The sequence below is a fragment of the Chelmon rostratus genome, chromosome 2, assembly GCF_017976325.1.
Source record: "Chelmon rostratus isolate fCheRos1 chromosome 2, fCheRos1.pri, whole genome shotgun sequence".
NCBI lineage: Eukaryota > Metazoa > Chordata > Actinopteri > Chaetodontiformes > Chaetodontidae > Chelmon > Chelmon rostratus.
Genome location: NC_055659.1, coordinates 2,428,411 through 2,455,865, shown reverse-complemented (window position 1 = coordinate 2,455,865; position 27,455 = coordinate 2,428,411). Strand labels below are relative to the sequence as shown.

At 41.4% G+C, this 27,455-nt stretch overlaps 1 protein-coding gene across 1 annotated transcript; it reads left to right on the top strand.

Moving 5' to 3' along the window:
- Nucleotides 1-107: 107 nt before the first annotated feature.
- Nucleotides 108-11,916, top strand: LOC121612027 (V-set domain-containing T-cell activation inhibitor 1-like). Its single transcript, XM_041944776.1, has 3 exons — nt 108-343; nt 9,592-9,898; nt 11,898-11,916. Exons 1-3 carry the CDS (start codon nt 253-255, stop codon nt 11,914-11,916), a joined length of 417 nt encoding a protein of 138 aa, XP_041800710.1. The 5' UTR covers nt 108-252.
- Nucleotides 11,917-27,455: the final 15,539 nt, after the last annotated feature.

Genomic DNA, 27,455 nt, shown 5'->3' with positions numbered 1-27,455 from the left:
GTGCAGTTTTAGTTAGTTTCGCTTTCTTCAGAAAGGAAGTTCCCTCTCCGAAGTTACAGTTATTAGTGTTAAATACTCACTTCTTTAAGCATACGATTATATGCGGGTGTTTAACAGATATCCGCTACCACGTTATTTGGGACGTTTAAATATCTGAGTTAGCGTTAATCACCGTGAGGTTGTCGTCTCGTCGTCAGCTAACAGCAGCTTAGCATCGGGAGCTAACAGAGTCCGTCATCGTTACTTCAGGACATGTCGAGGAAAAAGTTCACACATCAGGAGCTTCTGGTTCTTCATCTCTGTGTCCTGATTCTGTCCGGAACAATAACTGCATATGAAGACGGTAAGAAAGTTAATGTCCACTTCGTAAGCTAACGTTAGCTCACTAATGACGCATTCACACTCATAACAGGAAGTTGAGTTATCCTTAGCTAATTAGCTTCTAAAGTTTGGATAAAGACGATCAGCACAGAATAAGCTTATAAAATTAATTCACCTGACCACCTCAGGTGGTGTTTATGGACACCGTAATGCGGCTGTTGTTTCCGGGCTGTGGAGACAGGTAGCTCACCTTGTTTTCAGGTTCTTTACCAGCTTCCCTGGTTGTGTTATCTACAGGCGGTCTGTAAAATGTCCATCAATCATCGTTTTTATTAGCCGAATTTCATATTATTTATGAGTGACGAGTTTCCGTCTTCACGATCGTTTATCCTGAATTGATTAACATTTTGTAAACATGACAAAATCAATCTTTATTGATCCCATGCAAATTGAGTTGTTACATACAGCAAGAATAAAAGGGATAAAAGAATAACAACAACTTAAAATGATACAAAATAAAATTGAACTATATTTGTACATTTATATACAAAAAGAGTAGAAGAATTTTACTGCCTGGAGAGGGATGGAAACGATACGGACGCTGCAAACAGCCGCAGCCGTGCGTCATGTCAGCTTCCCGGTCACTGCTGGTGCGACACAGTCTGTGTTTCTTTGCTCTATTTCTGATTGAATAATGACTAAAAACTGACGACTTCATGTCCGTTTACGAGTATCGATATGCAAACGTGTATTACACATACACACATACTTTACTACTGCAAAGACTGATGCTCTGTACTCTGTCTTATAGTTTTACTACATTGATTTAATGCTTTTGTGCAAAGTGTTTACCAAGACTTCAGATGCAGTGATTAGTTTCATTATCGATGAATCTGCCAATTGTTATTTTTTATTCATAGTTTAGTGTATGACATGATATAAAACAGTTAAAAAAGGCATTCACAATATGTCAGAGCCCAACGTGATGACATTAGTGTGCTTGTTTTATCTAACCAACAATACAAAACCTTAAGATATTCAGTTTACTCTCATGTATGACAAAGAAAAGCAGCAAATTCTCACATTTGAAAAGCTGAATTTTTGCGTGAAAAATTACTGAAAGGATTAATTGTTGCTATTTGTCAAAGTAGTTACAGATTAATTTTCTTTGGGTCAGTTAATTGACTGATTGTTGCAGGTCTACAGATCAAAACCTCAAACGCCTTTTCTTAACTCTTAGTAAACTGCTGGTTCTCTCCACACAACCATCACAAAGAGAACCTGGTTTGCGCCTCTTGCTGGCTTGCTGAGAGGCTTCTGTTCTCAGTGTTCTCAGTGTTCTCAGTGTTGTCTGTGTTGTCTGTGTTGTCTGTGTTCTCAGTGTTCTCAGTGTTGTCTGTTTTCACTGTGAGCATAAAGTTTTGAATCTGTGCATATTCTTAGTCAGTGTAGTGACTTTACCTGTAGTCACTGAGGTATGCAATTAGGTGGCTTGAGTCTGACGCGTGCGGCTTTAAATTAAACACAGTGTCTCTGTTCGTTGTCATGATGATCCATTTATTGTCATACTTTGCTATAAACCATACTTATATAACCGGAACAAAAGGAAAACCCTCGTCTGCTTGACACGGCGTTTTAGCACGGTCGAAAACTGTTCTGCTTCCTTCTCCCCCCTACACACCTGCCTTCATTCATTAATTAACAGGTGTATATGCGGTCCCTCCCTATGGAGGACAACCCACACAATCATACCGACTCTCACAATAATCAAAACAAAGAAAATCATATTTTGGCTCCAACACACCGGCCCCTAATTGAGAATGCAGGAGGCATGAACAATTCAACATAAATTACATTCATAATGGAGCCAATAATTTCATGTATACAGTCATATGGATTAAACTGTTTTGGTTGCAGCTTCCTGAAGCAAGCAAAGTTTGGTTACTGGCCTATCCAGTATGCTAGTTTTAGTTTTTACTCGCGCAGAACGCACCAATCCTTTCCTATCTGGATAGGTTTCCAGGACTCTTCCAAGCAGCCAAGAACCACGTGGCGCTGTAGAGTCTGCAATAAGCACAATGTCTCCTGGGACAAGACTCCGTCTCTTCTTGCTCCATCTTTGCCGCTCCTGTAGCAAAGGTAAGTATTCTCTTAACCAGCGTTTCCAAAAAAGGTCAGAGATGTACTGAACTTGTCTCCACCTCCTTTTGAGGTAAAGGTCAGACTTCTCGAACAAGCCAGGTGGTAGGATTGGTTTTCCTTTCATGGTGAGAATATGATTGGGAGTGAGAGCTTCCAGATCGTTGGGATCTTCTGACAGTTTTGTTATGGGGCGGTCATTCAGGATGGCTTCAACTTCACACAGTACGGTATGAAACCCCTCATCATTCAAGGTTTGTTGGTGTAAGACTGAGGTAAGTATACGTCTAACCATCCTTATGATTCGCTCCCATACACCTCCGTGGTGAGAGGCTGCTGGTGGGTTGAAGCTCCACTTTATTCCTTCCTCCAGGAATGCTGACTGTATTTTGCTTATCTAAAGCAGCAAGAGCTACCCTCAACTCTCTTTCGGCACCAACAAAATTGGTTCCATTATCGGACCGTAGATGAGAGATTGGTCCCCGTCGACAAACAAACCTGCGCAGAGCATTTATACAGGAGTCAGTATCCAATGAGTAGGCAACCTCCAGATGGACTGCTCTACATGCCATTCAGGTAAAAATGACTCCATACCGTTTTTCAATGGATCGGCCTCTTTTGATCTCAATTGGACCGAAATAATCCACTCCAACGTTAGTAAATGGAGGAAGATCTGGGACAATGCGCTCTACAGGCAAGTCTGAAATCTTCTGCTCACCTAACTTCCCTCTATGGCGTCTGCAGAAGACACAGTCAGACAGGATTTTACGTGTTGCTGCATTGGCACTAGTGATCCAATACTTTCTCCGCAACCTTGAGAGAACATGGTTTCTCCCACCATGGCCCACCTGTTCATGGATGTGCTTGAGTAGCAAATTGGATACATGGAGGTCTTTTGCCAGGATAACAGGATGTTTGGATTCCGCAGACATTGCTGCTCTATTCAACCTCCCTCCTACTCAAATTAAGCCATCCTCTAGGATGGGGTCCAGCTTGTAGATGGAACTCTCCTTCTTCACTTCACCCTTTCTAGAGGACAGCACAGAAAGTTCTTCGTGGAACCTTTCTTGCTGTGTGAAGCGAATGATTGCCATTTCTGCTCTTGACAGGTCGTCTGGAGTCAAACTCTGCTTTTTAAATTTCACATTAATGCGTTGCATGTCCCGTTCCACTTTACCTGTATCTTTATGACCCAACTGTTTTCGTTGTTGACTCATTTCCAATAGAGTCTTCCTTATTTTCAGGATCCAAGCAACTGACCTCTTCAACCGCTTCCAGTCGGAGAAGTATATGATAAGTTGATGTGTGGGATTTGGTGTATTTACAATTACTGCATTGGTGGTGAGCTCCCTTTTGACCTCAGGGTCATTAGCAGTAATGCTGTACTCCAAGCTACAAGATGGCCATTGCTCCTCTGGGTTCAACAGAAACTCAGGGCCCTCAATCCATGTTCTGTTGGTTAGCAAGTCATCCACTTTGACCCCTCTTGAGGCTTTGTCCGCATGATTCTGGGTGGTATGAACATACCACCCTTTAAGATATGTCACCGTGCCATAGCCTTTTTCACTAGCATCAGAGAAGTGGTGTAACTGCCCACACATGGATATCCCAAAGTCTGCCGGCTTAAGACATCTTTCCACCTTGAATGCCACCACTCTTTCCAGGTCTCTTAGCCACTTTGTCCACTGCTGTTGTAGGGTTGGGTGGATCGGATCATCCCATCCGTAGCTCCTCCTACACAGATCTTGCAGTATGAGCTTGGTGGGAAGTGTGAGTGGTGCAAGAAATCCCAAAGGATCATAGATTGAGCTGACCACAGATAAAATGCCACGTCGAGTAAGAGGCCGTTCTTTGAGTGACAACTGAAAATGAAATGTGTCTGTCTCAACACACCAGTGAAGTCCAAGGGCTCTCTCTACTGGCAATTGGTCTCTGTCCAGATTTAGTTCCTGAAGATTCTTTGCCTTGTCTTCTTCTGGAATAGATAACAGCACTTTACGGTTCAGAAGTTCCTCTTGACTGTGTCAACTACATCAGTAGGGAAGCTGTTTTGGTTGTCTTCTGCTGTCTTTCGGAGGGCATAACAAGCACAGCTAGGAGAAGACACTGCTCCGAACAGATGCACAGTCATCCTATATTCTACCAGTTCTTGGGATGCATCGCCCTCAGGCCACCACAAGAACCGAAGGAAGTCACGATCTTTCTGTGCCACATTGACTTGATGGAACATTGCTTGAACATCAGTCATCAGGGCCACAGGTTCTTGTCTGAAACGAGTAAGGACTCCTAACAAAGAGCTGGTGAGGTAAGGGCCTTGTAGAAGCTCCTTATTGAGAGACTTCCCTTTATACTCTGCTCCACAATCAAAAACAACACGCAGAGTTCCTTTTTTTGGGATGGTACACTCCATGGTGTGGAATGTACCACACCTTCCCATCAAACTTTTCCAGCTCTTGTTCAGGTACACGTTCAGCATAACCCTTACTGATTACATCATTGAGAAAGTTGGTGTATTCTTGGTGGAACTTCTCATCTCTTGCAAACCTCCTTTTCAATCCAAGAATACGTTGCCTAGCAACACATTGATTGTTTGGCAGAGAGATGTCTTTATGTTTAAAGGGAAGTTCCAAGGTGTAATGACCATTTTGGATCTTGCATGAGTTCTTCATGATTTCTAGGAACTTCATGTCATCCCTCGACATTTCCTCTTTGTCTTCTGATGACCGTTCATTAAAGTCATGTTGGTACTGATTGATCAGCAACTGCTCCACGTTTGTAATGGAGATTCTATTCACAAGAGCAACAGGGTGGCTACTTTTACACTGTTCCTCTCCGTGTCCTGAAAGGGGACCATTAATAACCCATCCCAATAGGGTCTTAATGGCATGTGGCCCATTGCCACGACTGTTAATTACCTCCCATGGGTCGAGCAATTTAGAAGCGTTGGTTCCAATCAACAACTCTACTTCAGCTTGAATGTGAGGAATTACAACCCCTTTCAAATATGGCCACTTGGCCAACTCCTCTTTTTTTAGAATGTTATTAGTGCTCACTGGCATCCTCTTCTGGGTGTAAACTATTGGCAGGTCATAAAACTACTTTCCAGTGAGGCTTGAGATTTCCAGGTCCATAAGCATGTAACTAGATACCGATGTTTTTGCTCCCATGGTTAACAGGCTGATTTGAGCTTTCCTTCCAATAAGGTTCAGTTTTCGCATGAGATTTTCTGAACAAAAGGTGTCGGTACTGCCTTGATCCAGCAAAGCATAAGTTTGGATGATTTTGCTTCCTTTGCTTGATTTCACCTGCACAGGCAAGATGGACAAAATCCCATCACTATTACCGGCCCCTGTTTGTCCACATGTTCTTGAAGAGACTAGTGCATTGCTTACTGATGGTTTATTTTGTTGGTTGGTATCTGTGCTGCTGACTTTCTCCTTTTGATGAATGTGCAGAACACTGGGATGGTTTTGGTTGCACTTATTGCAAGTCAAGTGCTTCTTGCAATCTTTGCTAAGGTGTCCAAAGTGCAGGCAGCCAAAACAGATTCCTTTTGTCCTTATAAAAGCAATCTTGTCCCGGTGTGCTTTGTTTTCAAACTGTGGACATTGGTCCAATGTGTGATTTTTTTAAACAGCATTCACAAGAGTCAGGAGTGTGAGCAGATGCCTTGTTTTGCTTAGACCTTCCCAGATCTTCCACTATTGGTGTTTCAATGGTGGTAACAGTTGCAAAACTGTCTCCTTTGAATTTGGGTTTGCTTTGTGGGTAGGACCTTAATTTGTTCACAGATTTACTTCCTGTATTTGCTGGTGTGGTTTGAATGTCTCCAAAGACAGGATCAGAAATTATTTTAACCTGACGCTCAATGAATGTGACAATGTCTGTAAATTGTGGTCTACGGTTGTAACTTTCAATTTCACAAACAGAGGCTCTCCATTTTTCTCTTAGCTTATATGGAAGCTTTGAGATCAATACTTTCATGTTTGCAGGCATATTTAGCTCTCCCTATGTATTGTACATGTTCCATGGCGTTGCAACATTCACGTAAAAACAGAGCATAAGCTTGAAGAGATTTTAAATCCTCCGTCTTCACTAGTGGCCAGCTGAGCACCTTTTCCATGTAGGCTGCAGTGATTTTGTATTCATCGCCAAAATGTTGTTCCAACAGATTCTTTGCCATCTCATAACCTCTGTCCGGTGGCATGTGTTGACAGCTACGTACCAAGTCTCTGGGCTGACCTCTAGTGTATTTATCGAGGTAGTACAAATAATCACCTCTGTTGCTTGTGTTACGCTCTACACAGTGTGCAAAGGCTCGGACAAAAGTTCTATACTGGAGAGGATCCCCATCAAAATATGGAATCTCTCTCGGTGGCAGCAGATGAGAAGTTTGTTGCTCCACTAGCAATGCTGTTATTTCATTTTGTCTTTGCAATAAGTTAATTACAGCTGATGTTTCTTCATTGGTTTGAGGAAAAATGTTGGTTGGATTGGTTGACTGTTCAGGGCGGTCCACTGGAAGTTTGCTCAAGGGTTTTCTGTATTCTTGTTTCAATTTATTGTCCTGTTCTGTATCCCAATATACATGCTGTTGGTATTGTTGTTCTTGCCGAAGTGGTTGCTGAATCTGGGGTTGTTGAATGGGGGGTTGTTGTGTATACGGTTGCCATGGTGATGATTGCTGATGAAAAAATGGTTGTTGTGCTACAGGTGGTTGCGATAGTGATGGCTGGTGATCCTTGGTATGAGGATTGAGTGTGCCGGAAGGTTCCTTTGGTCTTGTTCCTGTTCTATAGTATGACTCCATTCCATCTGAGTGTGTGGTTGATGGAGCTTGGTAACTGGGGGGTTTTAGTACTGCTACCTTAGCCTCAGCAGCAGCCAGCTGTGTGTCAAGTTCCAGTATTTCCTTTTTCTTTCTCAGCATTTCTTCCTGCTCCTCCAGCACATGCCTCTCCTTTAAGGCTGCAGCACGTACAGCAAGTGCAGCTCTCTCTGCCTCCGCCTGTAGGTGAGCTGATGAGGTTGAGGATCTGCCAGATGTGCTGGATGACGATTTTGAATTACTTTTCCCAGTCCCTTTTTTACTGCCCACATTAGAAACACTGTCATGGGGACTGATTTCATATTCCATGTCCTCCTCATTCACAGTTTCCACAGGTTCAGAGTCCATTGCACATTTCATCCATTTTTCCATGTCATCAATAAATTTATCAATAGTGAGCATTTTTGCTTGAAACCATATTCTGTGTTTCTCCTTTTCCTCTGGAGGTAACAATGGTAGCAGAGATTCATGTGCCTCTTTAGCTTCCTTGCACACATGTAAGTTACCTGCTTTGTTTAGTTTGGATGCTCTAACCTTTTGTAGTGTGGCCAACTTTTCCATTAAGGCTTTTGGGGTTAGTTTGACTGTGCGTTTTTTGACAACTTGTGATTCCTTTTCACCGTAATTTGTTGTTTGCGTGGACTGTGTTTCAGCTGTGGCTTCAACCAACAACACTTGATCATTTGTTTCACTCTGTACATTTTCAGACTCCATGATCACACAATACCCTTAAATGAAATATAATAGACACCATTCATTGAATCAGTTACACCAGCCTTTTTTTTGTTTGTTTCAAATTTGAACCACAAATACCTTCACCACAATATAACACACACCTCAGTTCACAAAATAGAACACATCACAATTATTTCAGTTCGAGTTCAGTTCGTTACCAATGAATTGGATTTGTCTCTTTTCCTTTTATTTCAGGCAAATGGCCCTGTGTACACACAATTGTTTGTAGTTGATTATGGCCATGTATTGTGTTGGCAGCGCAACATACCTGTTGTCCATACGCTGTATGTGCCGACTGTCCGTGTCCAAAAAAACGCTTACCGATGCGTGCGGGCGCTTATCTGAAGCACACAAGCAGCGTAGTCCTCACATACCGCTGCACAACGAAGCTCCGAATAGCTCCGGTCCAGCGCCGTCCTCAGCGATCAGCCGCCTCTCCGTAGCGTGACAAATCCCACGTTGTCCTCAGCGATAGCAGTTGATCAATCGGACAATAAATCCAGCGTTCGTTTTCTCAACAATAAGCGAGTTTTCGACTTTTTGTATTGACTTTACCTGTAGTCACTGAGGTATGCAGTTAGGTGGCTTGAGTCTGATGCGTGCGGCTTTAAATTAAACACAGTGTCTCTGTTCGTTGTCATGATGATCCATTTATTGTCATACTTTGCTATAAACCATACTTATATAACCAGAACAAAAGAAAAACCCTCGTCTGCTTGACACGGCGTTTTAGCACGGTCGAAAACTGTTCTGCTTCCTTCTCCCCCCTACACACCTGCCTTCATTCATTAATTAACAGGTATATATGCGGTCCCTCCCTATGGAGGACAACCCACACAATCATACCGACTCTCACAATAATCAAAACAAAGAAAATCATATTTTGGCTCCAACAGTCAGTATGAAGCCAGATGGAAAGGAACTCTCCAGGTTGTTCAGCTGGTGTTTGAAGGGACAACAGTTGTCCAGCGTATAATATATTATATATTATATATAACTGGAATATGTCATTTAAACTTTTCACCAACAGTGGTTGTTGTTACCAGCAGGTGCACCAGGTGGCGCCATGTATTCAGTCCACACTTCACAAACAAAGCAGAATTGAACCTGTCTACTGCACCAGCCTGTAGAACATTTGCATTTCCCTGCACTGTGATCAGTCTTTTTATATAATGACTGATGGTTGGTGCCTTGATGTTTTCAGTGCAGCGTCCCACAGATATGTCGGCTCATTATGTCGTTTTTTCATCACCCGCTGTGGTCGGGCGTTGTTTTAGATTTGCCCATCCACACACACAACATATTGAGCCTTCAGTCTAAATGTGAGTTGTCAAAAAGTAAACCAAACAAAGTGGGCTGTGTCATGTGACTCATCAGGTATTTAATAAACATGTAAGATAAAATATAATTAAATTATGGCAGCATGAAAATATCCATAACCTGTCAACTAACTGAATCTGAAAGTTGTGTTTCAGAGGAATTTCGGTGTAAATGTGTTCCCTGATATTCTGCTTTAACCTGATTTTCTTTTATTAAAATTAAGGATTCTGATGTGCTTCATCTTTCAGGGTCAGGTGTCAAAGAAGTGTTTGTGACAGAAGGGAGCGATGTCCTTTTACCCTGTTCCCCCAGCACCAAGCAGAACATTGAACAAGAGCTCTTTGACTGGAGGAAAGATGGTCAGAAGAACATCTTCGTGTATGATGCAGGACTTCATTACAATAACGGGCGAGCAGGTCAGGATGAGCAGTTCAAAGGTCGCGTCTCACATTTTAGCGATGAACTGAAGCACGGCAACGCCTCCATCATCATCAGAAATACGATGATGGCTGACAGTGGAGACTACACCTGTGATTTTCCACTTCTTCAGCCAAGGCAAACATTCCACATTAGGCTTGTTGTTGGTGAGTGCTTTCATTAAATGTTTAATCTTCATATTTTGTGTTTCAGCTGTGGTTATGGGTCAAGTTTAACTACAGCTGTTCTTCTTTGTCCATTTAGTCTGTCTGTCTGTTTAAACCACTGACAACAAGTAAAACTGTGACAGCAGGACTCAAATTACATATCAGCAGTTTAATGTGTAAACTGAGAATCACACGTCTCCATCATACTGGATATAATGAATTATTTCATTTTACGTTAAACATCAACAATATCTGAACGTAGGCCAGCAGCAATAGCAACAATCTGACTTCTTTATGTGTATTCTACTGGTGATAAGTACACAAGGGGTTATTGGATGTTTATTGTCATTTTATTTCACAGACCTGAACTGTATTTAAAGTAAGAATGGAGCAAGACTTTACAGGATATGAGGCTGTTAATATTCAGTATTTTTCAGACTGTGATCAAAGTCTGATCGAGCTTCTTCCTCTGAGTCATAGAGCTCCATTAAAACACATCAGTGAGCCTCACTGTTGCTCTGGCTGACATGTTGACATGACAAAGCCTCCAAACATTGAACCAAAACAACCAGTCAACAAGGAGCACCAGCACTGATGTTGAGACAGTGATGGGTTAGAATTAGATTAATGCTTCAGTGGACTAAGACACATTTTTTTTGGAGGGCCGTCCTTCTTGTTGTTTGGCCAGCTGTTCCTCTCTCTGCCTCCGCGTCCTCCTTTCAACGAGCTCCTCGTCCGTGTACTCTGCCTCGAAACGGTGAGGACGTCCATCGTAAACAAAGTCATCGTCCACCACCTCAGAGTCGGAAAAATATTCATCCATTTTGTGAAAAATAACAGTCGCGAACTACAGCTAAACTAGCTGACCGCCGCGGAGTTAGCCGTGTTGTGGCCGGCTGCTCGCAGCGCGCGGCGCTCGAAAATGACGTCATCCACGTCAGAAGTAGTTGTCTAGAGACACTGGATGTTGATAACATGCCACCACGGGCTCAGAGGGGAATAGCACCAGCATATCTTAACAAAACATTGGAATATGAACGAGTTTCTGCAGATTATGCGTTTATAGAGGCTACGCACGGGTGCCCTGATAACTCGCATTATACGGATATACGTGCCGCTCCTCTCGGGCTAATTTCTTCAAAATGACTCCAAATGCCACCAAAGTTGTCTGGGTGTCTAAATGGTCGTATTTAATGCTACAAATAAAGTCCAGGTTGTAAAAAACGAAAATTATCCTTTAACATGATGTATTAGGACTGTTGCTGAAGCCATTCAGGAGAAGAGTAAAACTTGTTTTCCATGGAGAAAAGCCTTCAGAGACGTTCTTTGCTCTTCTTTCACTGAAGAAATGTTCTGATATAACTGCTGCTATATATATATTAGACATACATTCCTGTGGTACCCAGACATTAACTGTTTATACCTGTAGCAGAAGTTTTCAGAGTGTGACAGCTTGAACCCCCTCAGACCAAACCCCCCACCCCCCTTAGCTGCTGTTGTTTCTACCCGACTCGTCTGCTGGCTTCATGTTTACTGAACATGATCTTCTCATCTAATTCTCTGCAAGGACGCAAACTAGCAAACAGGAAATTAGTAAGTGGTTTGCTGCCTAATAAGTTTTGCCTGCTGAGCTCAGGCAGACACATAATTCAATTGATTTAGTGAATCGATGATGGTCTAAACATTTATTTTAGCTGAAACCTTCAACATATTTCCCAAATTGTCAAACTATTTTTAATGTTGATGTTGCTTTGTTGTGCCCACTTCACTGTAAGTGGAGGAAGAACTCATTACCAGGCTAACAGCAAATGACAAATTCATACTATCACCCATTCACTGCGCACAAATTCATGTTCTTATTTGTTTTCCCTTAACTTGCCTTGAAGGACCGAACAGGTGAAATCCCAGGTGAGTGATGATGTCACTGATCTCTGTATCTGTGACGTGTGCTGCTACTTTTTATGCCTCAGTATTATTCAGAAGGTTTGATAGAGTAACTTCATGTTGACCTTTATGGTTCAAACAGTGCAGCAGACAGAGCAGGAGGTGTAGGAAACAAAAGAGCTGCATAACTAAAGATGAAGCAAAAACCCAAACGATCCAGAACACAAAGAAATTCACTGAACCATGATGAAACACAGAAAAGAAGAAAAGCCTCACATTGCTGGAGCAGCTGGAGCCAGTGAATGTTTGGCCTTTTTATGATAAACGGCAAAATATTAATCATGCAAATAGTTTTCAGTTCATTTTCAATCGATCAATTTCTCAATTATTCAGTGCATCATTTCTGCTTTACTTTAGTGCAGAAGAGAATGATGCATTTAGTACATTTAAAACAAAAACCATGTCGAGATATGTTTTATTGCATCATGAGTCCAGACTCTGCAGGTGTCAGGTGTATGTGTGCCGCTGTCATGATCGTGGTCTGAATATCAGAAATACTGTTTCCAGTGAGGAAGAGTTACTAAATACCTGGAAGAAGGTGAAAATGTATGAAATGTCATGTCCTGTCACACTCCCTGAAGTTTTTCTCCCTCTTATGCACATTGTACTGAATATTTACAAAGAGGAGAGGGATGAAAGTGACATTTCTCCTGCAGAGACTTGTTTTGAAGCTGTTCTTAACTCTGTTCGCAGGTGCAGCTGCAGAGCCTTTGATCACCATAGATGATGACGCTTTCCTCAGCCGAAGCTGCAGTGGAAACACAGTGATGGAAGCGTCCTTCCTGCTGACGAACCACAGGTCTCAGAAAGAAAAAACCGCTATGACGTCACCCTCTGGACTACTGTGACCCAGACCACAACCAACCGCTTCCACTGTGTAGCCTCACAGGAGGAGATCGGACACGTGATACATGCTGAGGTGGCTGTGTCAGGTGAGCTTCTCTCTCGTGGTGTTTTAATCTGCAAATAATTCAGATGTTCATATGGTGTCACTTCAGTTTTCATAGATTTTCGGAGCATTGCTGCCTTTTTTTGTGAAGGTAATAACCAGTGTTCTGTACATGATGTTCAGTCACACTCAGAATGTCACACCAGTGTTTTGTGATGTGTTTCAGAGAAACTGTCTCAGGACAAACACAGCAGACTGCTTGTCATAGGATTGGTCGCTGGTTTCTTTCTTGGAATTTTAGCTGTTGTTGGAGTTCAACTTTGGCTTCTAGCTGCAAAACGCAGAAAAACACTGTGTTATAAAGGTAAGTTTGTACAGTGGACTGTATCCACATATCCATGATGTGCATCTACAGAACAGGCACTTTGTAACCATCTCATGTCAAGAATGTCTCATCTTCTCAGATATAAGATGTATTATGTTATATTCATAAAAAAAATCCACTGTGAGTTAATTGATTAATAAATCCTCTGGTTCTCATTCTGATTGTTTAAACATAAACATAGCAAGTTGTAAAAACATTACAGCTGACCATTAAATCAATAGTTCAACGTTTTTCTTCCCCAAAATGTCAAATTATTGCCTTTAAACAGAGCTGTGAGTATCAGTCACTTCCTGTTTCCCCTTTTCTCAGTGGACACATTCTGTCTGTCTGCTGATACACGTCATTAGCAACAAACAGCAAATAGAAAATGTGACCACATACCTCTGAAGCCAGTTTATCAGTGAAGTAATGTTTGCTGATCTCTGAAACTGGTTTTGTAGAGCCAGACTGGCAGCTGTGTTTTGGCATCGTTCTTTAAATGAGAAAACACTTGAAGACGTCGCTGTAGTGTTCTGACTTTAAACATCACCTCGGAGACTAAACTCAGCCCCTTACGAAATCTTCACAAAGAGCAGAACATGATTTATGTTTGTCTGATTCTAGTTCTGTTCAGGGTCAGTCGTGGTGGAAGCTGAAGCTGTCACATGTTGTTAAATGTGTAACAGTGATGTCACAGGTTCAAGACGTGTTTCGACCTCAGTGTAACGTTGACCATCGAGACTCATCTGTAAAACAAGATGAATTCATGAGTCGCCTAAAACCATTCAGACCGACTTTTCACTCTTACTGTGGAAAGATGATACAAACATGAAAATCTTTTTCGTTGGACCACCAAATTAATTTCTGTATCATATAAAAGCTGACTTTATGTATTGTAAACTTTTGTCTTGTTTTCTGCAGGGTCTCGTCTCTTGAGGTTTGAAAAAGGAAAAACTTCTCTTCCAGAGATAAAGATATACACTCAAGATGAAGAATTGACCGCCAAGTTAACACCACTTTCACAGAGTATCCACAAAGATTTAGCACAGAGATCATTTTGATTGCAGGGCTTCTGTATGGTTGAAGTGCCACTGTTTTTTGTATTTTAACTTGCTCTGTCATCCTGTTTCATCGTCTCTTTATGTTTCTCATTTGTTTTCAATCTCTCACTGTTGTCCATGAAAACTCAAACCTGAACTGTCCTCTGGTCTGTTGTTAAGAACGTTTTAGCCTTTTAATGAATCAGATGAAGCTACAACTGAACAAAACAGGTAAACTATGTGATAAAGAATGAGATAACAAAACTTAAAAAGGGAGGTGATTAAGAGATCATGTTGATTGGATCAAATCCAAATGTTTACTTCCAAAAGCTCAGAGACTCAAAAAGCAGAGATGCCCTGAATAATCAGGTGACCTCTCAGACCAGCAGAAACCTGGTTCTCAGGCTTCCATTAAAATCTCTTTTGTATATACATCCAGTCTCCAATCCTAAAACATTGGGACACAAATGTAAAAAACAGAATGCAGTAGTATGCAAATCACTTTGGACCTACTTTCTACTGAAAACAGCACAAAGACAATATCTTTAATGTTCAACCTCATCAGCTTCATTGATTTTTATAAATATCTGCTTATTCTGAATCTGATGCAGCAACATGTTTCAAACAAGTTTTTGTAACACAGTGAAGTAATGCCAAACAGTGCTGATTCTTCATCTTTTCAATGCTGGTAAAGACAACCAGTGGATACTATATTTTAGACAGAGCTTAAACACAGCTACAGGTTCAGGTGTTAATGAATGTTGGCTTGCTTTGTTATAGCAATCGTTGCCTTTTGATGTGTTTATATTAAATGAGCTGTTTGTATCTGTGGATGTCATTTTGTGTTTTTATGCATTTTACACATCATCATGTCTGCATTAAGGCTTTTGAGTCACCGGGGGACCCTGGTGGCTGCAGGGTTAAAGGCGCACGGACACAAACTGAAGCGTTCTCACGCTAATTATGACAAAATTTCACACAAATGTCTTGCTTGGATAAAATGATGAGGTGATGACATTTTATATCCATCAGGTCAAAGGTCAGCTTCACTGTGACATCATAATGTGCAGAAACTCTGTCTGTTATTCAGCAGATTAACTCAGGAACAGAAGGCAGATTGTGACCATGTTTCACATGTCCTCAGATACTGAATCAGTGACTCTAATCTCCACCTTGAAACTGTGCTGATTGTAAAAATCTGTGTTGCAGGTTCAATGTGTGTGAAGTTTTACAGTTTGTAGCTTCTTTGCAGCAGCATCCATATTCAAAGCATTGTCTGCTGTCCACTGTCTTGTCACGTTCATTAGAATTGTAAGTAGATGGCAAGTAGATTATCCCAACATGAGGGGAAGCCTGCAAAATTATTTTGGTTCTAAAATAAAATTAGTAAGGTCTCCAGGTTATAAAGTTGAAGCTGGAGAGACAGTGTAAATTATTGAGATTGCATTTTAAACAGGTTTTTATGGTGTGAAAACCAAGATTACAAAGAATTAAGTTTGCAGCCAGAGACGCTTCCTGTCTCCACAGCACAACTCCTCTCACACCTGCTGGAGCTCCAGCAAAAGTCATTTTGATTATGCCGCCATCTCCTGGTGCAGCTGACTATCACAACACCTTAGAAACAAACTCGAAAAGGCTCCAAATCAATGGATAAGGCTTTTATTAGAAGTCCCTCCATGTACACATCTGGATTCTGCACATTTTAAGCACAGTGGAACAATCTGCCCACTGATCTGTAACTGGGTTACACTGAAAATCAAAGAGCTGGAGGCAGCAGTAGATTGCTGTTACACACTGTTGGACAGCAGGTGGCGGTAAAGTGATTCACGAGCCGCCAGTAAACGGAGAGAAGAAGAATTTACAGATGACGTCAGAGCGGGAGTCGAGTTCCGAATTTGAAAATGAGGACACGAGAGGATTTGAAAATATGAAGAGAAGGACGAGGGAGAGAAGTTCAGACGATTCCAGTCAATCAGTGAGCAAAGTTTATCTGCTGAGGATGATACAGCGACACAAACGGACGGAAGATCGCAGATGTTCGTAAAATGTAAGACTGGCAAGATTCCGAAGGACGGAGACGGAGGAGAGTAAGTTACTGTGTGTTTGACTTTTGAAGTACAATTACCAGAGAGAGCGTATTTTTACTATGTGTGCTACAGAAAGAGGCCCTATGAGAGACAGACAGACAGACAGATAGATACTTTATTCATCTCCAAGGAGAAATTTGCAGTTCCAGCAGCTCAAAAGGTGGACACACAAGGGCATGCAAAAAAGAACAAGAACTACTTTCAAGTAATGAACAACTTACAGTAGAGATCAACTCACTTGTAAGAACAACTTTCAAGTAGGAGGTAAAAATACAATACAAAATAACAATATAAGAGAAAATAGTGAAGTACAAATAAAGAACTAGGCTATCCAGGATAAACGTCTTAACATCTGGCTATACAGGATAAACATCTGTAATACGGGATAGACATTTGAGCAGTTAAATATGTGCATAGTTGTGCTGTTGTGCAAAATAACAGTGTGCAATAGTCGGTTTTATCCACACTTGGGTCCAGCATGTAGATGTGTGTGTTTTTAAGTCCAGCATTTTGATGTGTGTGTGATAAAGTGCGTGTGTCCATGGTGTGTGGTGTAAGTGTGTATTGGGTTCGGAGTTGTTATGTTGATTATTGTTTTTGTCGCCCTCCCCGTGAGGTGTTGAATAGCTGTACAGCGTGGGGGAGGAATGATTTTTTCATTCTGTCAGTAGAGCAGGACAATGACAGCAGTCTGTCACTGAAGCTGCTCCTCTGCCTGGAGATGGCGCTGTGCAGTGGATGATCAGGATTGTCTATTATGGACAGGAGCTTGTTCAGTGACCGTCGCTCTGCCACAGATGTTAGACTGTCCAGCTCTGTGCCAACGACGGAGCCTGCCTTCCTCACTAGTTTGTCCAGGTGTGCTGCGTCCTTTTTCTTTTTTCTTTAAGCTGCTCCCCCAGCACACTACTGCTGCTCGATACCACTGCTCGACTGGTAGAAAATCTGCAGCAGCTTTTTGCAGATGTTGAAGGACACCAGCCTTCTGAGGAAGGCTGGCGTTCTGAGCAAGTTCATTTAGTCTTTTTTTCTGCCCCTTGAGAGCTGGGAGTTAAGTTTCAGAGAGGTAGGTTTTTTAATTGTTTTTAGTTTCATCGGCCTCTCCTCGCTTGTTCTGCGTGTTATCTGAGTGAAATAATGTGTTTCATGGTTTGTAGGTTCCTCTTCACTGACAGCTCTGAAGTCTGTCTCGTTGAACAGGACAGAAGACACAGCGAGGCTGATAAAGTTCAGGTCAGACAATGACCACCTGTTCACCTGGAAGAGGCGTCCAGCCAAGAATGAAGCCATTAATTCTCATGTGCATTAATAAAAGTGCTTCATCAGTGCTTCTCTGAAAACTTACCTCCCAGCTCTCAAGGGGCAAAAAAAGAACTAAATGAACTTCCTCAGAACGTGACTTTGGAATAAGCACCAAACAACAGACGGACTCCTCCTCCAGGTGTGCCACAAACATTTCAGCGTCGGGCTGAGTTACCTGAGTGACTTAAGACATTGTGATGGATGTGGACAAAAACTTCCTAAACACGATGCCTGCTTATGCCTGTAACTGCATGGACGACCAAATCAAGGTAACAGACAGCCTCATTGATGAGGAAGATGAACTGATCTGGAGGGATGCCAGAACAGCAGAGTTCCTCAAAGAAAGAAGAATAAAGATCATGGAGGACCTGACACAAGAAACCAGGGAATCCAGGAATCAGCTGTGGCCGCAGGTAGAGAAGGCGAGGAAAGAGGGGAAGAAAGCCGGCTTCAGAGGAGCGCACGCCTCCATCGATGGTATCAGAGTCACAGCCAAGGACATGTAACATGTCTTCTTCTTTAGTATTCGTCTCTTTTTTCTCTCCTCAATAATACTACAGCCGTTGGCAGGTAGTGCATCCTGATCTTTGAGACTATTTTATTGAGACTACCCACAACTTTGTTTTTTTTGCAACGTTTATTGTCTAGTTTCTTCTCTCTGAGAGATATGAGATAGTGAGGTATATGATCAGATCAATCAAATATATGTCAGATTAAGCATGATCAGGGGTAAACTGATGTTTAAAGTGTTGAGCACTCTTAGAGAGAGAGAAGAAAGATATGGGTGGAGTAAGACAAACCGTCATGCTACACATTGTGTTGTCTGCTTGTTCAGGGCAGAGTCTTCTGATCTGACCCTGAAGCTCTCTCGGATGGCCGCCATCTGATCTGATGCTGCTTGTTAATAAAGGTCTCTTCAACTCAAGCTTGTATCAGCGGAGTCCTTCCTACATCATCATCACACCACTGCTCGTCAAGAGCAACAGTTCTCCTCAAATCCTGAGAGAGGATTTAAAGTGGTTTTGCTTTTTCATTCTTAGTTATTTTGTCATCAGTGTCCTCTCTGTTAATGCCAGGGGTATTAGACATCATTTAAAGAGAAAGTGTTTATTTTTATATTTTCAGAATAAATGTGCAGATTTTTACTTTATCCAAGAAACTCATTCTTCAGAAACAGATGTGGCATTTTGGAGGAGTCAGTGGGGGGGTGATATGTGGTTTTCTTTTGGTAGCAACAGGTCAGCAGGGGTCGCTATATTACAGGGGAAATTTAAAGGGAACATTATCCATCACTTCTCTGATACTAATGGTAGATGGATAATCCTTCTTGTAGGTGTCGACCGTTCTCAGTTTATTCTTATGAACATATAAGCCTCCAACAGTAAACTAAATAATGCAGTTATTTTTTCAACAATAGAAAACAAAATTAACCAGTTGTAGCCAGAGTATTATGGGGAGGAGACTGTGATACAGTGATGGATGAAAGTCTGGACAGATGGCCTCCTAAGGACAGAGTAACGAATGAACTGGGGAATATATGCAGCAGGATGGGTCTTATTGATTTCTGGAGGCTCAGAAATCCAAACCAAAAAATATTAACTTGGAGTAATGAGGACAGATCTCAACAATCTCGTCTAGATTTCTGGCTGATCTCCTCAGACATAGAGGATCCGGTTGAGTCCGTGCTAATAGAACCTACAGTTCTGACAGATCATCGGGCCGTCACAATTAAGGTCAACATGGCAGCAATGAGATACAACTCTAATCAAATTAATAACCAGGTATGTGAAGATGAAAAATATATTTCCCAGTATGTAGCTGATTTCTACCAGGAATTATATGCAGCTGATATTGAAAATGAACGTGACGTTGATTTATTTCTTCAAGACATTAAAAATATTGATGACGGCTTCAGGACTATGTGCGACCTGAGGGTGAACTTAACAGAGGTACAAACATGCATCGGCTCCCTAAAAGATAACTAATCTCCTGGTAATGACGGGCTAATGTGTGAGCTTTATAAAGACTTTAGTGAGTTATTGGCCCCGTTTTAAGTTGCTGTTTTTGAAGAAGCCATATAAAAACAGAACAGAACCAACGCTTCGTCAAGGACTGATTAAACTGATCACTAAACCAAAAAAAGATAAACTGAGTATTGAGAATTGGAGACCAATTAACCTATTGAATAATGATGCAAAGATATTTGCCATGGTATTAAAAAGAAAAAGGTTAAAGTCTGGACTGGATGAGATTATCGACGAAGAAATATATGTAATAATGTAAGATTAGTATTAGATATGATTGATTACAATGAATATATGTTTGATGATAGTTTTATTTGTTGATTTTTGCAAAGCATTTGACACAATAAGTCACTAATTTATGTTCATGTTTTGTTTTTGGAAGTTATTTTATGAAGGCCGTTGAAACGCTGTATCGTGGTTGTAACAGCTCTGTTCAGTCGGCCCACAGGACGACTCCTAGATTTGATATCTGCAGGGGAATAAGCCAAGGATGCCCCTTGAGTCCTTTTTTGTTCCTCCTTGTTACTCAAATTGTGCAGATCAAAAAGGGTTCATTTCAAGCTATAACAGCCTCAGAGAGAATTTAAATTAGTCCAACTGGCCGATGATACCACAGTTTTTTTTTCTAATAGGTCAGAGGTGATCAAAGCTGTTAACTGCACTGAGGAGTTCTCTGTTGTGTCAGGTTTAAATATGAATCTGAACAAATCCATGTTATTACCACTAAAGGAATGTGATCAGTCTGAAGTGAAGGGTATCCCTGTGAAGAATACAGTTACATACTTAGATGTTGTCATTGATAAAAATGAAAAACTTGGCAGTAACTTAAACTTTGACCCTGTAGTGGAGCAAATAACGAAGAAGTTCAATATGTGGCTGATGAGAGATCTCTCACTGAATGGTAGAGTTTACTCTCTAAAGCAGAGGGGATATCTCGAGCTGTATATGTGTCCTTATCACTGCAATGCCTGCTGCAATATACAAAAAATCAGAAAAACCTTTATTCAGTTTTCTCTGGAAGAACGTATCTCATTATTTGAGGAAAGATATTCTATGTAACATAAGAAGGGATGGCGGTGTTGAGGTGAGGTGCACACTTTCATACTTTCAAAGTAAAACTAATTTCATCCAAGAAAAAGACAATATATGGAACACTTTCCCTGAACATATCTTTAACTCAGTTGGGGGTCTAAAACTCCTGTTAAAATATGATTATAAAATTGATAAATTGCCTGTTAAACTGGCAAATTGTCACAAACAAGCACTGCTGGCCTGGGAAAAGGTATACAAGCATAACTTCTCGCCAACTACGTCCTACATCTGGAATAACAAGAATATTCAATATGAAGATAAATCATTGTACTGTAAATATTGGGTTGAGAATGGTATTGTATTAGTCAAACAGCTTGTGAATTCTGAGGGACAGTTACTGAGGTACGGTGAATTTCCAATAAATTCAAGTTTCCGATTACCCCAAAGGAATATGCGGTGGTCTTTGATGCCATACCGAGGAGTGTGCTGCAGCTGATCAGAGGACCAACCACTGAGGCCTCCATGGCAGATCCACTGAGCGGGGGTCTGTTTCTCACTGTTAATGACATTACTGAGAATAAATGTTGGAACAAATTTATCAGGAGCCTCATGCTGACTGTAACTGAGCCCTCAGCAACATTCTTCTGGACCTCACTGTATGGGGATACTGACTGGAGGAAAATTTGTCAAGTTGGGGATAAATTCTGCTTGAACAATAAAGTTAAGGAGGTCTCCTATAAGATAATGCATAAAATATATCCAGTGAAGAAAAGCTCACAGAGATTTAAGATTGATATTTTGTATTCTTGTGTTTTCTGTGGAGCTGAGGAAGAAACAGTTTGCCATGTGTTTTATCGCTGTGTGTACACTAGAATATTTTGGAGAGATGTTCAAAATTACATCAACAGGAAAACTGAACAAGCAATCCACATAAAAGAAAAAGACATTTTTATCTGTTTCGAATAATAAATGAGAGGGAAAGAGACTTCATCTTTTCTGTACAACTACTTCTCCTTCTAGGAAAATTTCTCATTCACAAGAAGAAATGGACTGACTCCAAACTCAGCTTTGATCATTTTCTACAGGAGCTGAAGCTTTATTGCACGACTATCAATGGCCTGCAGAGCAAGAAAGCTCGGAAAACTGACTCTGTTTTGGACAAGAACTACAAAGACTGATGATTATTATCATTATCCAGCACCCTGGGTATCTTCTACTTTCTCTTTATATAGCTGCTACAAAAGGCCGCTGAGAGGCTGAGGGGCTCTGACCTGTGACACGGAGCATACGAAAAATACACATTGAGATCCAGATACACTTTCCAACTTTGTATTTATTTCAACCAATGATGATAAACAAAATGAGTCTTGACGGTCAACAATGACCATGTCAGTGAACAGGTGAATATATGAATGAAAGCCACACCCCTCACCATCACCGGAAACGACCAGAATCACAAGAATGTGCGCAACCAAAACAAAAAATAAATCTAATACAATCTAATACTCACTTTGGCTCCTACACTTTGGTTTGTGAAACTTTGTTTTGACTCTGTGCTCTGTTTTCAGATCCCCTGGCGGAAACAGTGCTGTGCTGGACTGTAAATGTTAATTATTAAAAAAAAAATGGACAAGAAAAGTATGGACAGAAGCCAGGACATTAGTCACACCTAAACGAGAGAAAGAAATGGGACGTACCCTCTGTCTGCCTCACCCATCCAGCACCTGGGTGATTGACAGGTCCTGACTGAAAGTTAACCAATGGGATGTGTCGATGGGCTGTGCCGAATGGCCAGTCAGCCACACAACTGGTCGGCCAAAATAAAATACCTGTTGACAGTTCCCCACGAGACACCGGTCCACCGGGATTGACTTTAGACGTTTTTGATCTCACAATTGAGAATAGTGCTCGGTTTGTCAGATGGACAGTCCACTCCTGGTTATTAGCGTTAAATACTCACTTCTTTAAGCTCACGATTATATCGCCTTGTGCGGGTGTTTAACAGATATCCGCTACCAGGTTATTTGGGACGTTTAAATATCTGAGTTAGCGTTAATCACCGTGAGATGTCGTCTCGTCGTCAGCTAACAGCAGCTTAGCATCGGGAGCTAACAGAGTCCGTCATCGTTACTTCAGGACATGTCGAGGAAAAAGTTCACACATCAGGAGCTTCTGGTTCTTCATCTCTGTGTCCTGATTCTGTCCGGAACAATAACTGCATATGAAGACGGTAAGAAAGTTAATGTCCACTTCGTAAGCTAACGTTAGCTCACTAATGACGAATTCACACTCATAACAGGAAGTTGAGTTATCTTTAGCTAATTAGCTTCTAAAGTTTGGATAAAGACGACCAGCACAGAATAATCTTATAAAATTAGTCCACCTGCAGTCCTCCTGGCTCAGGTCATGTGTATGATCATGATCATCAATGATTCACTGATCATTTGGACTAACTTCATTCAGCCCGCAGGCCGCTGACTTTTGACCGATGACAGGTGAGTTAACGCAGAGCTGCTGTCTGAGCCAGAGATGGGAGGGAGGGAGAAAAAGTTGAGCTCTGGCGGGTGTTGGCATGAATGAGGTGGATTATTTGTTCTTATCAGTCGGTGAACTGTTCAGTAACGCGGAGTTTGCGGGGTTAAAGTCGGCTTTGTCACTTTTGAGGATGCTGACGGAGAAAAACCTTCAGAGCACCTTTTCTGAGACTCTGACATGAACACAAATAGCCATCACAACTCAGAGTCAGAGAGGTGTTTCAGTCCGCTCCAGAGGATTAAAGCGTTTCTCTGAAGTACGATGGGGCAGGACAGATTGAATGCACTTGCCATGCACCCACCACATTTCACCACCAGCTGCCACTGATGAGTGATGAGTGTCCGTCTTTCCGATCGTTTATCCTGAATTGATGAACATTTTGTAAAAAATAAGATAAAATAAAACTTGGATGGAAACGATACGGACACTGCAAACAGCCGCAGCCGTGCGTCATGTCAGCTTCCCGGTCACTGCTGGTGCGACACAGTCTGTGTTTCTTTGCTCTATTTCTGATTGAATAATGACTAAAAACTGACGACTTCATGTCCGTTTACAAGTATCGATATGCAAACGTGTATTACACATACACACATACTTTACTCCTGCACAGACTGATGCTCAGTACTCTGTCTTATAGTTTTACTACATTGATTTAATGCTTTTGTGCAAAGTGTTCAGACTTCAGATGCAGTGATTAGTTTCATTATCGATGAATCTGCCAATTGTTATTTTTATTCATCGTTTAGTATATGAAATAGTATTTTTTTTTTTAAAAAGGCATCCACAATACTTCAGAGCCCAACGTGATGACATTAGTGTGCTTGTTTTATCAAACCAACAATACAAAACCTTAAGATATTCAGTTTACTCTCATGTATGACAAAGAATAGAGTCTACAGATCAAATCCTCAAAAACCTTTTCTTAACTCTTAGTAAACTGCTGGTTCTCTCCACACAACCATCACAAAGAGAACCTGGTTTGTGCCTCTTGCTGGCTTGTACAGACTGAGATGTCAGCTGAGAGGCTTCTGTTCTCAGTGTTCTCAGTGTTGTCTGTGTTCTCAGTGTTCTCAGTGATCTCAGTGTTGTCTGTTGTTCACTGTGAGCATAAAGTTTTGAATCTGTGAATATTCTTAGCCAGTATGAAGTCAGATGTAAAGGAACTCTCCAGGTTGGTCAGCTGGTGTTTGAAGGGACGACAGTTGTCCAGAGTAGAATATATAATATATTATATATAACTGGAATATGTCATTTTAACTTTTCACCAACACTGGTTGTTGTTACCAGCAGGTGCACCAGGTGGCGCCATGTATTCAGTCCACGCTTCACAAACAAAGCAGAATTGAACTTGTCTTCTGCACCAGCCTGGAGAACATTTGCATTTCCCTGCACTGTGATCAGTCTTTTTATATAATGACTGATGGTTGGTGCCTTGATGTTTTCAGTGCAGCGTCCCACAGATATGTCGGCTCATTATGTCGTTTTTTCATCACCCGCTGTGGTGGGGCGTTGTTTTAGATTTGCCCATCCAGCTCACATTAACATGCTACCGTCTGTCTGCTCGTACAATCCGTGTTCAGCTTTGGTGGATAGACTGACAGGATTTAATGATGGGAAGGGGCTCTGTGAGGTTTTCGGTGAGGCTGGTGTTTGGTGCACCTGTTCAGCCATGAAACTGAAGGATTACTGCACAGTGAAGCCCGACCTACTGTCTGTGCACTTTGTTTTCCCTCTGCTAAATTTTGACATTGAAAACTGAATAAAATGCAAATGATTTCATTTTTAGATGCTGTGATTTTGTTGGTTGTATGAAGAGTTTTGAAAACACCGTTTGGAGCATGTTTGTTTGCTGATTTGCAAATAGTTTGTGTCACCTGTTCTCTAAACTGGGCTTTTGTTTCTAACAATGCATCAAAGCAGTGGAGAAAAACTATGATCTGAATACTGTAATGGCAATTTAAATTTTTCTGTGAGACACACAACCTCTCACAGTCTCACCAAGTTGTTAAACCCTTTTAAGGTCCTTTGCATCTCAACTACATGAGATACACGACTTCCCTTCTGTCTCTTCATCAATACTCAAATCACTTGAGACTTCCTACTTCCCTTTTGCTCCTTCGGCAATATCAAAATCCTATTGTATTTAAAACTGTAATGTCTAGACGGTTTTAACACGCACCTCAGGGGGTCGGTACCGATACCTGCAAGAGACAAAGGTACGAATACACACCTCTGGGTAAGGGGCTGACTCTGCAGCAAACACACCCCAGGGGTGGGTTTCCCCACAAGTATAAAATGTCCATTTTTCCCCATGCTCGGGGTCTTTCTTCATCCTGGCCGCTCATGTTGATTGACCTTTTCTTTGCAAAGGAAATAAAAACTTGTCGGCCGGCAGAAGTCTCTATTTCATTCTTCACCAGCAGAAGCAGCAACAGAAAATTTCCTCATTTCTGCAGTGATTTATTATTATGTTGAATAATTTGTAAGATTCAAACACACAACATATTGATCCTTCAGTCTAAATGTGAGTTGTCAAAAACTGATCCAAACAAAGTGGGCTGTGTCATGTGACTCATCAGGTATTCTATATACACGTAAGATAAAATATAATTAAATGATGGCAGCATGAAAATATCCATAAATAACCTGTCAACTAACTGAAGCTGAAAGTGGTGTTTCAGAGGAATTTCAGTGTAAATGTGTTACCTGATATTCTGCTTTAACCTGATTTTCTTCTATTAAAATTAAGGATTCTGATGTGCTTCATCTTTCAGGGTCAGATGTCGTGTTCGTGACAGAAGGGAGCGATGTCGTTTTACTCTGTTCCCCCAGCACCAAGCAGAACATTGAACAAGAGCTCTTTGACTGGAGGAAAGATGGTCAGAAGAACATCTTCCTGTATGATGCAGGACTTCATTACAATAACGGGCGAGCAGGTCAGGATGAGCAGTTCAAAGGTCGCGTCTCACATTTTAACGATGAACTAAAGCACGGCAACGCCTCCATCATCATCAGAAATACGACGGTGGCTGACAGTGGAGACTACACCTGTGATTTTCCACGTCTTCAGCCAAGTCAAACATTCCACATTAGGCTTGTTGTTGGTGTTTTCATTGAATGTTTAATCTTCATATTTTGTGTTTCAGCTGTCGTTATGGGTCAAGTTTAACTACAGCTGTTCTTCTTTGTCCATTTAGTCTTCTGTTTAAACCACTGACAACAAGTAAAACTGTGACAGCAGGACTCAAATTACATATCAGCAGTTTGATGTGTAAACTGAGAATCACACGTCTCCATCATACTGGATATAATGAATTATTTCATTTTACGTTAAACATCAACAATATCTGAACGTAGGCCAGCAGCAATAGCAACAATCTGACTTCTTTATGTGTATTCTACTAGTGATAAGTACACAAGGGGTTATTGTATGTTTATTGTCATTTTATTTCACAAACCTGAACTGTATTTAAATTAAGAATGGAGCAAGATTTTACAGGATATGAGGCTGTTAATATTCAGTATTTTTCAGACTGTGATCAAAGTCTGATCGAGCTTCTTCCTCTGAGTCATAGAGCTCCATTAAAACACATCAGTGAGCCTCACTGTTGCTCTGGCTGACATGTTGACATGACAAAGCCTCCAAACATTGAACCAAAACAACCAGTCAACAAGGAGCACCAGCACTGATGTTGAGACAGTGATGGGTTAGAATTAGATTAATGCTTCAGTGGACTAAGACACATTTTTTTTGGAGGGCCGTCCTTCTTGTTGTTTGGCCAGCTGTTCCTCTCTCTGCCTCCGCGTCCTCCTTTCAACGAGCTCCTCGTCCGTGTACTCTTGCTCAAAACGGTGAGGACGTCCATCGTAAACAAAGTCATCGTCCACCACCTCAGAGTCGGAAAAATATTCATCCATTTTGTGAAAAATAACAGTCACGAACTACAGCTAAACTAGCTGACCGCCGCGGAGTTAGCCGTGTTGTGGCTGGTTGCTCGCAGCGCGCGGCGCTCGAAAATGACGTCATCCACGTCAGAAGTAGTTGTCTAGAGACACTGGATGTTGATAACATGCCACCACGGGCTCAGAGGGGAATAGCACCAGCATATCTTAACAAAATATTGGAATATGAACGAGTTTCGCCGCAGATTATGCGTTTATAGAGGCTACGCACGGGTGCCCTGATAACTCGCATTATACGGATATACGCGCCGCTCCTCTGGGGCTAATTTCTTCAAAACGACTCCAAATGCCACCAAAGTTGTCGGGGTGTCTAAATGGTCGTATTTAATGCTACAAATAAAGTCCAGG